This window comes from Durio zibethinus, chromosome 24 (genome assembly GCF_047325235.1).
Source record: "Durio zibethinus cultivar Kanyao isolate XHJ-2024 chromosome 24, ASM4732523v1, whole genome shotgun sequence".
NCBI classification, from domain to species: Eukaryota; Viridiplantae; Streptophyta; class Magnoliopsida; order Malvales; family Malvaceae; genus Durio; species Durio zibethinus.
Window position 1 is genome coordinate 17722975 of NC_143185.1, and position 18066 is coordinate 17741040.

An 18066-nucleotide genomic window follows, 5' to 3' on the forward strand; every position below is an offset into this window, starting at 1 on the left:
TATGAAAATTAATTCATTTGGTTCAATTAATTTTTTTGGTAAATTTATTTGTTTCGGTTAATTTTTTTGGTTAACCGAATAATAAATATATTTAAATTATATTACATTCTAAACTTTTAATTTTTCATACTTTAAACAAATTAAATAAAATTATCTAACACAATATTCAAATATTAAATATTATATTAAAAATTTTAACAATTTATAAGATAAAATGATTTATTTTATGTATTTTTATGTTATATTTAGATTTTATCATATTTTGATTAAAATTTTGATTAATTCGATTTTCGAATCAAATTAGCAAAAAATCAAAATTTTATTAAAATCATTATTATTAATTAACTGATATTAATTCGATAATTAATTAATTAATTGAATTAAAACCAATTCAGTTAAAACCAAATTGTAAAAAGCCCTAAACAGAAAAATATATTGAATAAAATTAAGAAAAGAAAAAAAAAAAGAAATGATATTTCTATGTTTATTTATTGTAAAAAATGGTGGTATGGAAAGAGATCAAGTGTTTAGATGGAATATTAATAATGAATAAATAAGGAGCAAGAGTGACAGCTGACAAATATTAATGGCAGATATCAATATTTCACAAATTTCTTGACAATTTGCTCTGATTTAGGAACCTTGAATAGAAAGAGGAAATCTAAAATAAAAATCATGGAAGTTATTATATAGAAGATCGTTTTTTCCCAATAAATGAACGATGCTATGTTTATATTCGTTAAGTCTAATAAACAACTAATCTAATGTAAAAATATAAAGAAAAATATCCAGGGATTGAAGAAGTTTCAGGTTTTAATTTAAGAGACCACATGTCAAAGAAGCCACATGGTCTGTTTTATGACAGATGTGTAAAGCTCCTCTCACGAGTATAAATATGGGTGTAAATGATATATTAGTATTCGTAAATTATTAAGATTCGATTTGAAAAAAATTTGAATTTGGTTCAATTATTATCGAGTCGAGTTCGAGCTCAAATAGCTCGATTTATCGATCAAACCGAATTTGAATATTCTTATATCCAATTCGAATAGCTCGTGATCCTAATCAAGTTTTTATATTTAAATATATTTTTATTATTTTAATTAATAAATATTTCGAATTCGAGTTCGAACTCGAATATAAATAATTAAACTTTTGTCGAGTATACGAATCGAACTTAGTTTTACATATTAATCGAACGAATTCGAGTAGCTCGAATTCGATCATGAATCGAACTTAAACTTGAAAAATAAAATTCGATCGAGTTCGAACCAAGTATCAAACTATGAGTTATAAGTTAAATTCGAGTTCAAGCTTCATACTGTATCGACTCTGACTCTACACCTAATTATAAGCCCCTTTTGACTAATAGTGTAAAACCTAACTCTTTTGTTCTATTATTTTGATATATAATATTAAAAACATTATTATAAACTCACACTTAGAAATATAATTCCTGTAAGCTTCTATTTTTAAGCTAATTAGCTAAAATTTATTTTTTATATTTATAATTATCTGAGATTGAATTTCCATTATTAAAACCAATATTTTATTCATTAATTAAAAAGCATGGCCTTTTTCTTTTATTTCTTTTTTAATTTTTATTTCCGTGTTTCTTAGTGATGAAGTCTTATTTAGTGCGGAAAATCAGTGATATCGGTGGGAATGGGATGACGGCACTCTGCCAATGAGGACTGAAAGCAAAACTCGAATCCTAAAGTCACCCAAAGAACTACAAATCATGTGTGCAACCAGACCAAACCAAGCTACATCCTGATAAAAAGAAAAATAAAACAAATCGACCGTTATAAGGGGGCGCGCTTCCGCTTGCCACGTCAGTTTTCACGTTAATTTCACGCCTCTCCGTTAGTTCTACGTTCTCGTCTAACGTTCGGTACTCCATCCTAAATTTCGCTTCAAAGTTTCAACTTTGAAACATTGATTCTTCTTACTAAAAAAAAATTATCGTTTTTTTATTTGAAGAAGGAAAAAAAGAAAATAACAAAGGAATTTTTTTTAATAGTAAAGCAGAGAAGAATGTCTGTTTGAACAGTAGAACAAGACCCATTATTGTCTCTCTTTAATTCTCTCACTCTCACTCACATTCTCAGTCTCCTTTCTCTTTTTGTGGGTTTCATCTCTTCTTTCTCTTTTTTTTTTCTTTAAACTTGATCAAAGTCAAGTTTTTTTTTGGTTTTTTGGGCGGCGACATTTCATTTAGTTTTAGTAATACCGTTTTGCTTGTATGATCATTAAAGCAAATGGGTTTTTAGCAATTGGTTTGTTAGTTCTGTGATCAGTGATTGGCATGTGAAGTTGAATTCCATAATCTCATTTTTGTTGTTTGGTTGGTGGGAATCCCTTAAGAAAATTAAGAAAAAAAATGTCGGTGCAAACTTTTAATTTTCCACATTTTTCGTTTGATTTTCTTTTGGATGTATCAGAACAACAATTAAACAAAGTGAATTTTCTCTATCATATTGCTGGTTTTGGTCAAATTTGATTTTTTTTTTTAATAAAGTATTGGACTTTTGTTTTTTTTCCATTCTGCTTGGTTGGCAAGATAGATAAGAAACAAACCACATTGGAATGTGTTAGTTTTTTATGAATGATTTAGTTTGTTAGTTTTTGCTCTTTTGCTTGTGTCTTGGCTTATTAGTTCTTCAATTGTAATCTTGGTGTTAAATAAACTCTCAATGGTTGGTTTTAGGTGAAGTAGAAGAAACTATTAACAAATGTTCACTCAAGGCCTTGACAAGGATGCGTTAAGATGGGTTCGCGAGGTGAGTTATTTCGAATGTATATAGTTATGCACTCATATATTTAGGCATTTGTTTTTAGTTATTTGGTGCAAACATTTGTTTATGTGAATATAAATATTTCAATGTTTTGTGATGTTAACGTTTACAATAGTTTTCACTTTATAGTGTAGTCTGAGGTGCTGTATGAGTCTGATCTTAATGTTTTAAACTTGAGTTAGGGGGGTGTTGCCAAGAACAGAGATCTTTTCACTATGAGGATGACTGCAAGACAGAAACCTGATTCTATTCCCAGTTTAAGAAATGCTGGATGGCAGTCCGGATTGCCTCCTTCAGAGAAATTTCTTAATGGGCATTTGTCTCCAAGCGTAATTCCAGTGTCTCGGGGAATACCTGTTTGTGGCGATGATGGTGGTTCAGGATCAGACATGGACATGTCATCTGATTCAGATGAGCATCCCTGTGACAGGCAGTACTTGTTCATTTCATCTCCGCAAGATGATAAGGTGCCAACAGTTGCAGCTGTTACACATGCTAAGATGACAGGCAGTGATGGTGTTGCACCTCATAGAGAAACATATAATTCTGATAGTTATTCTTCTACTATTACTTCTACGGTAGGTGTTGAAATAATATCTAAACAGGTTTGCATCTTTCAATGAACTTCTGGATGAAAAAGCTTTTTTTTTTTTTTTTGTATTCTATGGATCAGTGCATTGTGATGCATGAACTGTGCAAGCATTATTTTACAACTACGTTTTAGTATGTCCTTTCTCACTAAAAATTTGCTTTTATTCTTTACGTTCCACCTTCTATATTATTTTATCATTTGATTAAGTTTCTTAAATTGTGCCATTTGAAGCTTTAAAGTTGAGAATTACTTGGCATTTACAGTGTTTCTCTTTGGTCATGCTTATACAAATTTAGGAATGCAGCTTTTTGTATTTGCAAGATACATTGGGTGGTACCACCTGATTAATGGGTAGGCTACCTGGGTTTAACATCCCAAAATGTTAGCTTTTTGCACTTTCTAATTGTTTTAATTGGTTATGGGTCTGAAAATGTCTAAATAGCTTCATTAAGAGGTATTTGTAACTTGTATATGCAGTCTCGAACTGATAAGATTGAAATAAGAGACCACTGTGATGCTCAACTTAAATTTATTGTTATCTAAAACATTATGCTTTTGGCGTACTCAACTATTTAAGTGCATGTAGGTTTTTCATAATGGAGGATTGCAAAAGACGAAGCCTTATTTCAATGATAGCATTGTTCAGGATAACAGCAGGGATGAGATCCTCGACCCATCTGTCAGGTGTGTATGTCTGCATCTCTACTTCTAGTTGCCTTGTTGTTATTAACAAAAAATCGTCAAGACACTACAATCGAACAATTATGCATTACAGTACTGCAGAAAGTGGAGTCAATGAATCTGCTAGTATTTTACCCTCTCGTCGCCCCATCTTTCGTGCAAGGTTAGTTAAATAGCTAAGCTAAGAAGATATTTCTCTTGGTTTAGACATTGTACATAAAATTTTAGATAACTGACTGCATTGATTAAACTGTTTCAGTGGGCTTGGTCCATGGTGTGCAGTGCTGTCTTATGATGCATGTGTTCGTTTATGCTTAAATTCATGGGCCAAAGGTTGCACGGAAGAAGCTCCCTACTTCTTGAATAGAGAATGTTCACGGTTGCGGAAAGCATTCGGGTGAGTGCATATAATCCCTTCTTTATTTCTTTTGTACATGTTTTGGTACATATACATTGTTGATTTAGGGTTAATATGTGATAAAACACACCAGTATAACTCTTGAAATGGAAACTAAGATTAGTTGAAAGATAACTGCTCTTATATTGAGATTCTATAACTTGATCTGCTTGCTGGGATAAAAGAATGAAATATTACGCATACTAGGCAATATGGGGTTAGAAATAAAGATTGATACAAGTGGAACAATGATTGGACAAACTTACCATGTGATAAGGCTGTCTTTATTAGCACCTTGCCTTCCATAATAGAGGTGATTTGATTCCGGGAAAATATCTTATGTCCAACCTAGCCAACAGAGTATAAGTCGTGGTTATTGATGAAATTGCTAAATATATGTAGGTTTTTTTAGTTTACTGTTTAAGGAATATATAGCAGTTTTTGTGATGGTTTGCCTTGAATTTGTTAATTTTCATTTAATAAATAACCATTTTTAGAATATACTAAATACTTGCAACCGGATTTGTTGCATCTTAACCACAGCACTTAGAAGAAAAGCCCAGTATTGTCCATGCATGCATGTTTTCTTTTTTGTGCATCTGTGATGTAAGGCTCAAGCTTTGTCATCTGTATTTGGCTATGCAGTCCACATGGTAGTTCCATATTGTTAATGTAAGCAGGTCTTGATACTGCTACTGCTTTATTGTGTAATGCTTGCTGCTTTGAACACCTGTCTCTGACTATTATGTTTAAATTTCTAGTTTACATCAGGTATTATTGCAACCAGAAGAAGAGCTCTTGGCAAAACGATCTTCTGAGTTAGTTAGTGAGGCAGCAGCTCCTAAATCAAAGAAGTCCATTGGAAAAATGAAAGTGCAAGGTACTGTCATGTTTCCAAAAAACGTTTAACTAAGTCTTAATAAATTTGCATCTTTAAGCCTATGAATTTATCATTTTTTCTGTTGGACAGTGCGTAAAGTAAAAATGGGTTTAGATCCTCCTCCTGGCTGCAACATTCCTATTTTAAAGATAGAATCACTTCATCAACATTTCTCCAAAGTAAATTCAATGTTGTATTCTGGATGGGAAGCTCTTCGAAAAGTTCATGTGACACACAATGCTCCTGCAAATGGTTCTCTTTCAAGGCAAAGCCTAGCTTATCTGCAGACAAGCAGCCAGTATATAAAAGAGGTATCCAAGCTCTTGAAAACTGGAGTGACTACTTTGCGCAGCAATTCAACATCATTTGAAGTAGTTCCAGGTATTTAAACAACTAATAGTTTTATCATGTAAATTTAGTACTACTAACCATTTTTTTGCTTGAAGTAGTAAAAGCTTAAACATCTAATGCTTTTTTTTCATTTGAAACTGCAATCACTTGCATATTTGGTGACTCCGGAGAAGTTTGATCAAGATTAGATATCTGCATCCTTGACAATGATTTAGAAATCTGCTGTGATGAGACAAACGCTGTGATATGGTTAGGAAATTGGTAATTAGGGTATTTATTACTCTTTAACATATCCCTTGTCCATATGGTTCATTGGATTCATTATCCTTTGCTAGGTCATGATGTTTCTCCTTTAATGTGTTGCTTCTCTCTTCCGCACCTAATAACTCCTTAAAGTTTCATTGAGAGAATGTATCACTAACATCCATAAATTCAGTGAATTACTAATGTGATCTATGAAGAAATGTCAACCTCGTCTCTTTAATGATCTCAACAATTGTTTGGATGTGCTTGGAACCAATTATATGAATCTTTGGAACCATCAAAGAGTAAATAGTTAATTTTTAAGAAATAACTTGACTAGGGTGAAATGCTGCTTAGGTATCAACAGCAGCTATCAGCTACACGTACAGCATCATGCAGCAACTTTTATGATACATCTGAGTTACTAGGAGTAAAATGCCACGCATTTAACTATTGTATCTTTTCATTCTGAATGTTCAGATGATGGCCTTTTTTCCTCCATTTAATTCATTGGCGGGGTGCAAAATAGGACCTCTTCCTAATTATTGCAAATATCTATGGTAATTAAAGTTACAGTCATCACTCTGATTTCTTCCACATAGGTGGGCACAAGGGTTCAGTCTTAGCTTCATCCCTATTGAGTCGGAAATTTTTTCCATAAAGCCTTTATTTTACCAAGTAAGAAAAACCACACAATATTTGGAGAAAATTGAACAAAAGAGAAAGTACTTTCACAGGCTACTTGCTATACTCTAAGTTTGTATTTTTTACTCTAGCTAGTTGAGAATAAGAAGGCCATTGAGGAATAAGTACTTATTTTGGTTAAAACATAACATCTTATTATAGAATGTACATCAATAAACGAAACCTTGCCTTTAACGTTGTTAGCGAGGATATGGTCCTAAGTAGAGAGCACCATTTGAGTAATAGGATCCATTTCACGACCAACCAGAAATACTGGAAAAAGGTTTAGGTGGTTCTTGTTGATGATGATGATGATCATTAGTCTCAGAAAATGGATGCTATCATCAGTTGTATTATCTCTTGATAGATTGATTTTGTACTGGCCTTTTGCACTATCTAACTTAAGGTGATGATTGTAATTCTCAGAAACATATTGTTGCTTGTTGAAATTGAAAAGTTCATCTGAAGAGGATGTGATCAGAATGCAACCAGGTTCCAGTGAAACTCATGTGTTGTATGTAGCTCCTCACCCCTTATATATCTGTGCCTTTTCCGATCTTTTCCCTTCATCTCTCCAAAATGCCTGTTCTCTTTTTTTTTTTTTTTTCTCCTTGCTCCATATTTCATGATATTTTGCCACACAGCTTACCTGATGGTCTTGGTGACGATTTGATTGTCAAAGTTCATGACTCCAAGGGGCAGTATTGTGGTCATGTCCTAGCACAAGTGGTTTCTGTTGCTGATGACCCTGTAAGGATTTTTCGAATAGTACCTAGTCTTTAAGGCTTAGGTAGGAAGGCTGATGGTTATGCTGAAAGTTTAAAACATTGATTATGCAGGGTGACAAGCTTCGATGGTGGCCATTATATCGTGAGCCAGAACATGAACTTGTTGGCAGAATTCAGCTGTATATACACTATTCAACCCGTCAAGAGGAGAATAATCTCAAGGTACGTGCAAAAATGTAATAGTCCAATAAATTTTAAAATGACTCTGCTTAAGGTTTTTATTATGAATTTCATTTTCCTTTTATTAACTGGTAAATTTATAGTTATGAATGTCCTGGCCCCTAGCTGCCTTTATACTATCTGAACTAAAGCATGATGGCAAAAAAATAACAACTATACTAGAAGTGACTGTAAGATTAACATTTTCTTGTTTTTCCAGTGTGGTTCCATTGCAGAAACTGTGGCATATGATTTTTTGTTGGAAGTTGCAATGAAAGTTCAGCACTTTCAGCAAAGAAATTTGTTGCTAGATGGCCCTTGGAAGTGGTTGGTGAATGAATTTGCATCATACTATGGAGTGTCAGATGCCTATACCAAGTTAAGGTATGGAGATGCACTAGAATGGTAATTGATGTTGTTATCATTGGGAGTTTTAAATTGCTTTGTTTTGATTTGATTTTCTTCTGGCTGTAGATACCTTTCTTATGTCATGGATGTGGCTACACCAACTGAAGACTGCCTTACATTGATACATGATTTACTATCTCCTGTGAAGGGCAATAGCAAGCACAAGTTAAGTCACCAAGAAGTATGTGTGCTATTTGAGCCAAATTATTTTATAACTTGAAGTGCTCTTTATTTGTTTCTAATGCCATACATGTATTGGTATATTAAAAAATGACTCGTCATTAGCTTCTTATGTAGTTTTGCTAATTAGATAGTATCAACCCAGAAAAGGAATTGTAAAACAGGTGTCTTAAGTTTAATTCATCTTTTTCAAGCACCTTTCTAGTTCTTGTTAGTTTGGATCTTCTGTTCACCACGTAATATACAAGTAACTGACTAAAATGTTTCTTTGATTTCCATGTTAATTTTGATTTAGTTTAGATGTGCCGCTTTGCAATTGTCGTTTGGATGCTTCTCTTTTACAGTTTAATTGTCATCCTTTAATCTCACATCATAAAATTGCAAACAGACACATATAGACATTTGCATATATATATGTTTCAGAAACTGTATGACTATATACAAACTCTTCCTTTCCATATGATTATAATGCTGTAATATCAATCAGAACCGCATCCTAGGGGAGATTGAGGATCATGTCCAGAAGATTTTAACTACGATCTTTGAGAATTACAAGTCATTAGATGAATCATCGCCATCAGGGATGATGGATGTTTTCAAGGCTGCCACTGGATCACCACCTCCTGCCTTGGTACCTGCTGTCAAGCTCTATGGCCTATTGCACGATATATTAAGTCCTGAGACACAACTGGAGTTCTGCAGATGTTTTCAGGTATAAGTGACTTACTTCTTAATGGTCATAATATATTCCTTTCCTATTTGTTCCCTCTATGAATTAGCAACAACCATGCAGGCTGCTGCAAAAAAGAGGTCAAGAAGGCACCAGGCTGAAACAGATGAGTTCATTTTGAGCAATAATAACAGTGCATTGATGGATCCCATGACTCTTTCAACTTCTTATCAGAAGATGAAATTTTTAATTTTGAGTATCAAGAATGAAATTTTCACAGATATAGAGATCCACAATCAGAATGTTCTTCCTAGGTGATTTTCTCCTTTTAGGAGATCATATACCATGCATAATAATTTATTGTTGTTCTAGAACAATTGTTTTTTTCTTCCCCCATCACACTTGTTGATCTATTGTGATTGTATATGTTCTTATATGTTGAAATTTATTTACACATACAGATAAAACTTGTGAGCGAATGTTGGACATGGATATGTGTCTGACAAGGTTGCCTGTAAATTTTCTCATTTGTCCCTTATATTCGGAGGGTAAAGACTCCATATCAATGTCCACTTTGAAAAGTCACAGTAACATAGCATCAAGGGCTGTCTTGTAGCTAATTAACCTTAAAAGTCTAGTAACATTAGTTTGAAAAAGAAGATGAAGAGAGAGAGAGAGAGAGAGAGATAAAGTTTTTTAATTAGAAGGAGCAATGTGGGTGCAAATCAGTTCAAGGAGAAAGAATTAAATTAGGAAAAAGGATTAAAAGTGCAGCTCTTAGATGTTTTAAAATTGCATAGAGTTACAGTTTATCCCCTCTACTTATATGTTTTCTGGCTTTGTTTTTTTGACTGCTTGGATTCTTCTGTGCTAATATCTTTTGCTGCTCTATCTTGAATTTTTTGCAGTTTTATAGACCTGCCAAATCTTTCTGCACCCATATACAGCGCGGATCTTTGCAATAGATTGAGAGAATTTCTTGTTGGATGCCCCCCTCCTGGCCCCTCTCCTGCTGTAATTGAACTTGTTATTGCGACAGCTGACTTTCAAAGAGATCTGTCTTCCTGGAATATTAAGTAAAATCCTTTTGATTCTTCTACCTCATATATAGATAAGATAAATTTGTATTATTATTTTTCCAACCATAATTTCTATTGTTTTAAAATTACTTTCTGTTGTTTTCCATTCTTACTCTGATCTTATAACGTTGTGCAGACCTGTAAAAGGGGGAGTTGACGCAAAAGAGTTGTTTCACTCTTATATAACCAGTTGGATTGAAGAGAAGCGCCATTCTTTACTTGATTCATGCAAACTAGATAAGGTACAAATCTTATATTGTGGACTTATGCAGCTGCATTATCAAGTTCATGGAAAATGTCATATCTAGGAAAGGTCTTATAAAGTTGGTTCAGTTTTATTTTTATCTTGAATTTTTTTTTTATGGTTCAGACTAAGTGGTTCTTGGGAACTTGTGCATCTTTTCCCTTTACTTTCTTATGGGACGTTTGAGAAAATCACAATCGATATTGCTTGGAATATCATTTGAACTCCTCGTATTTTACCCTGATTGCTTTGAACTTTTGTTCATTGATGGTTTGATCTAAGCAAGTCATAATTTAGTAGCAATCTTACTCTTATATGTATATATATAATATTAATATATATATATATATATATGTATTGTGAAAAAATTAAGAAATAAATCAGTGTGGAAACTGAATGTATGTTGGAAAACTGCTTATTGAGAATTATACAAGAATCATATGTTTATATACAACTAACTAGGGGTTAAACTAGGAAACTAAATCTTCCTAAAAAACTAATCTTATAATTGAGAGATTGTCTATCCTAATTTTAGGGATACAAATACTTAATTCTAGAGATACAAATATAAATATACAGATTACAAGATTACAACCAGCTGTAAATAAGTGTTTTCCCACACTTCCCCTCAAGCTGGTGAATAGGTGTTTTCCATTCCCAGCTTGGAAATAATTTTTTGAAATGTTGCATTACTGAGACCTTTAGTCAACACATCTGCAAGTTGACCCTTGGTTGATACATAAGGTGTACAAATTAACCCACTGTCTAGTTTCTCTTTTATGAAATGCCGGTTTACTTCAATGTGTTTTGTTCTATCATGTTGCACAGGATTGTGTGCAATGCTTATTGTAGACTTGTTATCACAGTAAAGTCTCATTGGTCCATCCCACTTGATGTTCAAGTCTTCTAGGATAATCTTTAACCATAGTAGTTCACAAATTCCTTGAGCCATTGCTCTGAACTCTGCTTCAGCACTTGATCTTGCCACTACATTTTGTTTTTTACTCCTCCAAGTCACAAGATTACCACCTAAGAAAGTGCAGTAGCCTGAGGTGGATCTTCTATCAGTTACTGAACCTGCATAATCAGCATCTGTATATGCTTCTAAAACTAACCCCAAATTTTTTTTGAATAAGATACCTCTCCCAGGATTGGCCTTCAAATAGTGCAATATACGGTAGACAGCCTGTAGGTGCACTTCTTTAGGACTATGCATAAATTGACTTACCACACTCACAGCATATGCTATATCAGGTCTAGTATGTGAGAGATAAATGAGTCTTCCAACTAATCTTTGGTACATCTCTCTATTTATAGCAGCATCTTCATTAGCTTCTCCAATTTTATGATTAGGATCTATAGGGGTATTTGCAGGTTTACATGCAAGCTTTCCAGTTTCCTTCAGAAGATCCATCACATATTTCTGTTGTGAGATGAAAATACTATGCCGTGAGTGAGCTACTTCAATTCCTAGGAAGTACTTCAATCTCCCTAGCTCTTTTATCTCAAATTCTCTAACCAAACACTGTTTTAGAGATTCTCTCTCTTTTTCATCATCTCCAGTTACAACTATATCATCAACATATACTAATAGAATTGTGACTCTCCCTGAATCAGAGTGCTTGATAAACAATGTGTGATCTCCTTGACTCTGTTTATATCCCATTGCTGGCATCACTTTGGCAAATCTCTCGAACCAAGCTCTAGGAGACTGTTTAAGGTCATATAAAGCTTTTTTCAGCCTGCATACTTTGTTTGCTTCTAGATGACCTCCAAATCCTGGTGGAACCTTCATATATATTTCTTCTTCCAAATCACTATGTAGAAAAGCATTCTTTACATCAAATTGTTGAAGCTGCCAATTGTAATTTGCAGCCAATGATAACAAAATCCTAACTGTATTCATCTTGACAACTGGAGCAAAGGTTTCCTGGTAATCCACTCCATAGATTTGAGTGTAGCCCTTAGCCATTAACCTGGCTTTATACCTTTCAACAGTACTATTTTGCAGTGAAAACCCATTTACACCCCACTAGATTTTTTCCTTTAGGCAACTCTACCAGTTTTCATGTCTGATTTTTCTCTAAGGCCTCCATTTCTATTTTCATGGCTTGCCTCCATTTCTCACTAGATAATGCCTCGGATACTGTAGTTGGAACAGAAATAGTGTTTAGGCTCACAAGAAAATTTTTGTGGGATGGTGAGAATTTTTCAAATGACACAAAATTAGAGATTGGGTATAGTGGATGCTTGGTACATTCTCTGGTTCCTTTCCTAATGGCAATAGGCAGATCATAATCACTAGTTATAGTTTTAGGAGATTCATGCTCATTTTGAGAAACAGAGTCAAAAACTATAGTTACCTCATTTTTAGAGTTAGAATCAGGTTCTTGGACTAGCACTGGTTTAGGATCTGAAACTTTCCTTCTGGAGTACACCTGTAATTCCTTCATAGAATCAAGAACAATATTATCCTTTGTCACATCTTCCGTATTTGGAATGGGTTCAGACTCAAATTCAGTGTTTGACTTGGGCTCAGCAAAAACAAGTTTCGACTCAGAAGAATTAATGGGTGTAAATGTTGAAGAAGGGGGCAAATCAAGCAAAAAGAAGTCTTTATCCTTATCTTCCATGAATGAAGTCTCCCCCTGAAGATAAGGTTGAGTAGAAAATGATTTATTTTCTTCAAAAGTGACATCTGCAGACACATAGAATTTTTTTGTAGAAGGATGATAGCATTTATATCCTTTTTGAGTTGAAGAATACCCACAAAAATACACTTAATCGCTCTTGGATCCAACTTTCCTCTGTTATGACTATGAACATGAACAAATGATGTACAACCAAATATCCTAGGTGTGAGATTGTTTGTGGTATTGAGGTTGGGATAAAATTGTGAGAATAGTTCCATAGGAGTTTTAAATCCCAAAACCCTTAAAGGTAACTTATTTATATAATATGTGTGGCAGTGAGAACAGCTTCCCCCCAGTAAAATTTAGGTACATTTGCTTGAAAAAGAAAGGCTCGGGTTGTGGCTAGTAAATGACTGTTTTTCCTCTCTGCCACTCCATTCTGTTGTGGAGTATTAACACAAGATGACTTATGAATAATCTCCTCTTTTTGGAAATAGGTAGATAGACTCTAGTTGAAGTAGTCTCTTGCATTATCAGACCTAAATCTCTTGATTCTCACTCCAAATTGATTTTGGATCATGTTTTGAAAGCTTAAAAACACACTATTCACATCTGATTTGGATTTAAGTAAAAAAACCTAAGAGACCCTGGTACAATCATCTATGAATGAAACAAACCATCTCGCACCAAAAATATTAGGAATTATAGAGGCACCCCAAATGTCACTATGAATAAAGTAAAAGGGAGTAGAACTTCTTTTGTTACTGATTGGAAAAGACACGTCTATGCTTTGCAAGTTCACAAACATCACAATAAAAATCTTCGACATTTAATCATTTGAACAAAGAAAGAAACATGTTTCTCAAGGTTCCAAAAGAATGATGTCCAAGACAAAAATGATAAAGCCAGATTTTGTCTTTATTGGAAGATTTTTCAAAAAGAAATGACAAAAGTAAACTATTCTTGATACTACTTGTGTTATTTGATGTCTCAAGATAGTATAGTCCATCCTTTTCTCCTTAGCAAGTCCAATCATCTTCCCTGAACTCTGATCCTGAAATTCACAATAAGAAGGATAAAAGGTTACTTTGCAATTCATATCTCTAGTAAGTTTTTGTATAGAGATCAGATTAGTAGATAATCCAGGAACATGAAGAACATTTTTTAGAACAAACGAGGGATTAACTTGAACATCTCCTAATCCTGCCACTGTGGTAAGTGAACCATCTGCAACAACAATTTTCTTATTACTAGGACACAGGTTATATGTACTAAACTTTTGTGAGGAATGTGTCATGTGGTTTGTGGTTCCTGAGTCAATGACCCAAGAACTCGTAATAGGCTTAGCCGAAATATTTAATCCATGAGAACCGGAAGCTTTACCTGAACTAGAAACCTTACCCAAAAAACATACCACAGTAGGCTTTTCAAGGATTTTCAATAAGTTTCTCAACTTTTCAATCTCTCCCCTATCGAACTCTCCTTGTTTCTGAGACATCTGTAGTACTCCAGTGATTTTTCCAGTTAACATTTCTTTAAATTGGGTGGTAGTGATATCTTTCTTTGAAAGGGTTCAACAATGAAGGCCTAAATAGGATTCGGCAATGAAGGCCTAAAAAAGTCAGCAGTGAAGGCTAAAAATTTTGCTTCCCAAGAAGAGCCTAAAGCTCTTATACCATGTGAAAAAATTAAGAAATAAATCAGTGTGGAAACTGAATGTATGTTGGAAAACTGCTTATTGAGAATTATACAAGAATCTTAGGTTTATATACAACTAACTAGGGATTAAACTAAGAAACTAAATCTTCCTAAAAAACTAATCTTATAATTGAGAGATTGTCTATCCTAATTTTAGGGATACAAATACTTAATTTTAGAGATGCAAATATAAATATATAGATTACAAGATTACAACCAGCTGTAAATAAGTGTTTTCCCACATATATATTTATATATCTGGATATGCAAACTGCCTAGACTAGAGAATTGCCAAGCATGCATGACTGATTAAAATTGATTGTAAGTCAAGGTTTTCTATTTTTCCCCTCAATGACAGTTTTCTTGAAATTGATTACTTTTAGGTTAAGTGTTCTGGTATTAAAACACAACAAACGACAGCTCCTTTCATTGATGATATGTATAATCAGCTAATGGAGACATTGAATGAATATGAAATTATCATTTTCCGCTGGCCAGAATTCACTATCATCTTGGAAAATGTATGTTCCTCTGCCCCTGTTGTTTTGTTATGATATATTAACTGTTTTACAGATTTAAACATTTATGGATTATAGAGATGGCATTTAGAATTCGATAAATGAACCAACAGCTATGGATATTAATGTTTTTTTACTTGGATTTGGTGGATGACATATGATGTTAATATTATTTGTTGGTACTGCTGTAAACATTATGGAATATGGAAAGTACGTAATACAAAATTCATCAAATGGACCTTAAACTACAGAATTAACTTTTAACCTTGTTGGCATGACCTTAACTTCAGGTTTCAGCAAGGCAATTCTATTAGATTCGTGCTTAATCTGGCATCTTATTGTACTGTTCTTGTTTATGTTTATTCTGCTTTATGCTAAACGAACCTGTTATTTGTTTGGTACTTGTGGCTATGAAAAGGCTATTGCAGATGTTGAAAAAGCCATTAGTAAAGCTTTGGAAAGGCAGTATGCTGATGTTCTAGCTCCACTGAAGGACAGCCTTGCTCCTAAGATATTTGGCAAATATCTTCAGAAATTCACCAAAGGAATAGCTGGCACCTACATTGTTCCAGATGACGTAAAGTTTTGCTTACATGTTTTGCTGATTTGTGCTGTTTATCTGCTACAACTAAAGAAATATCATTATTTTTCAGTTGGGAGTTCTTTTGAATTCCATGAAGAGGATACTTAATGTACTTCATTCCAAGATAGAATCCCAGTTCAAATCATGGTGTTCTTGCACTCCACCTGGTGAAACTGCAATCCCAGGTGACCGTCTCAGTGAAATTACGGTGATGCTAAGGGCTGACTTCAGAAACTATATTCAAGCAATAGTGGAGAAACTTGCAGAGAATGTGAGTATCCTCTAGAATGCAGCTGATGCTATGATTGATTTAATTATCATGCTTTTGCAGACTCCTACCATTAGTGATCCTCAACTTCTTTCCCTCATTGTAACTTGACATATGGAAGACTTTATACAAATTACTATCTTCCTGCTTTAGTTTCCATTTTTTCCTGTCCATCTTGTTTTCTTTGGGTAACAGTGTCAAGGACAACCATGCCAATTCATTGGATAGTTGGTTGCATTTGGCAATGTTAGCATCCTGGGATATATGAATGCACATGTATATATGTATTATATCCATGCATGAATATGAGTTTGTCTTTATTAAATAATTTCTTATACTTTTTTTTTTAAAATTTTTACACAGACAAGAGTTCAAAGTGCAACGAAATTGAAGAAGATAATCCAAGACTCAAAGGAAACTGTTGTTGAGTCAGATGTAAGAAGTCGAATGCAGCCTTTGAAGGATCTCCTGATAAAGACAATAGAGAACCTCTATTCTGTCTTTGAACCTCATGTGTTCGTATCCATCTGTCGAAGTTTCTGGGATCGGATGGGCCAGGTACAAGTAGCAAATATCTGCATATACCTCACCTAAAATCGTGAACATATATACAACATTATATTCTCTATTTTGTCGCAGGATGTACTACACTTTTTGGAAAATCGAAGAGAAAACATGTCCTGGTATAAGGGCTTAAAGATAGCAATTTCTGTAAGTCTCACTTTGACCAATGAACATTCTGATATAAAATTGGATCCCTCGGATGAACTTGCATTTCCTTTTGATTTTTTGAGCAAGTCACTCAACCTTGGCATATCCATGTATCGTAAATTTTGTTTTATATTATAATATGTAATGTAAGCATTTAAATGTTTAAAAACATCTAAAATATTTGCTAAATTTTGCTTGACTAATCTATGATCAGTTGGAAGTTCTTTTAACATTTTATTATTATATGATTCTAGGTTGCTTCGAAGTTTTTTTTATCATCATATTAAATTGTTTTCAATATGCTATCGTTTGGTCATTTTCTACATTTAATTTTTCCCATGGTTCATTGGTGTGTTATTTATATGTTATTCATAGAATCTTTATGCTGCAGATTTTGGACGAAATCTTTGCATCACAGATGCAGAAGTTGCTTGGGAATGCACTCCAGGAAAAAGATTTGGAGCCACCTCAATCTGTGATGGAAGTGCGTTCTATGTATGCGAGGATTTTGTAAATTACAAGAACTATGATAACTAGCTCTATTCTCCTGTACAGATTAGTTGAAAAGAAAAACTCGTTTTGACATTATTACACTGCTAAAGGGAAGACAAACAACAGAAGTGAAAGAGAGAGTACAGAGGCAGATGGTTTTGCATAAATTTTGATCATGTTTTTAACAATTTTGTAAAGGTTTCACGCCATGGCCTTCGTGGTGATCATTTCTTTGCCTTTTTTATTGAAAAATATAGAAATTTTGGTAACTCAACAGTGTTATATCCATTGTGAACTTTTGATTCACTAGCCTTACATCTGCTGTGTGTTTTTTTCAGCTAAAACATATCAAGCCAGATAGCAGAGGAAATCAAGGTGTTCTTACACTTGGAATTTTATTCTTACACCAATCCTCTACTTGGCCTTTAGAATTCACTGTTATGCATCCACCTGTTTACTCTGCCTTTTGACTACAGCTTGCAAATAGTAACTTTGTCATTTCTTTGATCGTTTTAATTAGAAACGTTTTGAATAATTATATTTAATTTTTTTGTAAGAGATTATTCAAAAAAAATTTTCAGATAAAAATACTTTGAATAATTTCATTCAATTTTTTTTTAAAGAGATTATTTAAGATATTTTTTATTTGATTATTCAAAATATTTTTGGTAAAAAAACGTTTTGAATAATCACATCATAAAAATTGAAGGAGATTACTGAAGATATTTTTAATCAAAAACCTTTTAAATAATCTCATTTAATTTTTTATAAGAGATTATTGAAAATATTTTTGGTCAAAAATATCTTGAATAATAAAAAAAATGATAAAAAATTATTCGAGGTATTTTTGGTTAAAAATGTTTTAAATAATCTCTTACAAAAAATTGAATAGAGATTAATTAAGGTGTTTTTGATCAAAAGCATATTCAATAATCTCCTCATAAAAATTTTTAAGGATTATTCAAAGCGTTTTTTACTAGAAATACTTTGAATAATCATATTTAATTTT

General features: G+C 33.3%; 1 protein-coding gene across 3 annotated transcripts; it reads left to right on the forward strand.

Annotated features, from left to right (window-relative positions):
* Positions 1–1934: 1934 nt before the first annotated feature.
* On the forward strand, positions 1935–17326 carry LOC111316996 (uncharacterized). Of its 3 annotated transcripts, none has more exons than XM_089753358.1 (23): positions 1935–2052; positions 2711–2783; positions 2981–3376; positions 3977–4074; positions 4166–4234; positions 4331–4468; positions 5230–5348; positions 5439–5729; positions 7053–7140; positions 7271–7376; positions 7466–7576; positions 7794–7957; positions 8048–8162; positions 8649–8873; positions 8955–9145; positions 9740–9907; positions 10047–10152; positions 14869–15006; positions 15422–15580; positions 15657–15857; positions 16218–16412; positions 16494–16565; positions 16957–17326. In XM_089753358.1, the coding sequence occupies exons 2-23, from the start codon at positions 2736–2738 to the stop codon at positions 17077–17079; spliced, it is 3321 nt and encodes a 1106-aa protein (XP_089609484.1). In that variant the 5' UTR covers positions 1935–2052; positions 2711–2735; the 3' UTR covers positions 17080–17326. The 3 variants fall into 3 exon arrangements, with proteins under 3 accessions (XP_089609484.1, XP_089609483.1, XP_089609482.1); XM_089753357.1 differs by having other exon boundaries at positions 1938–2127; XM_089753356.1 differs by having other exon boundaries at positions 1938–2783.
* Positions 17327–18066: the final 740 nt, after the last annotated feature.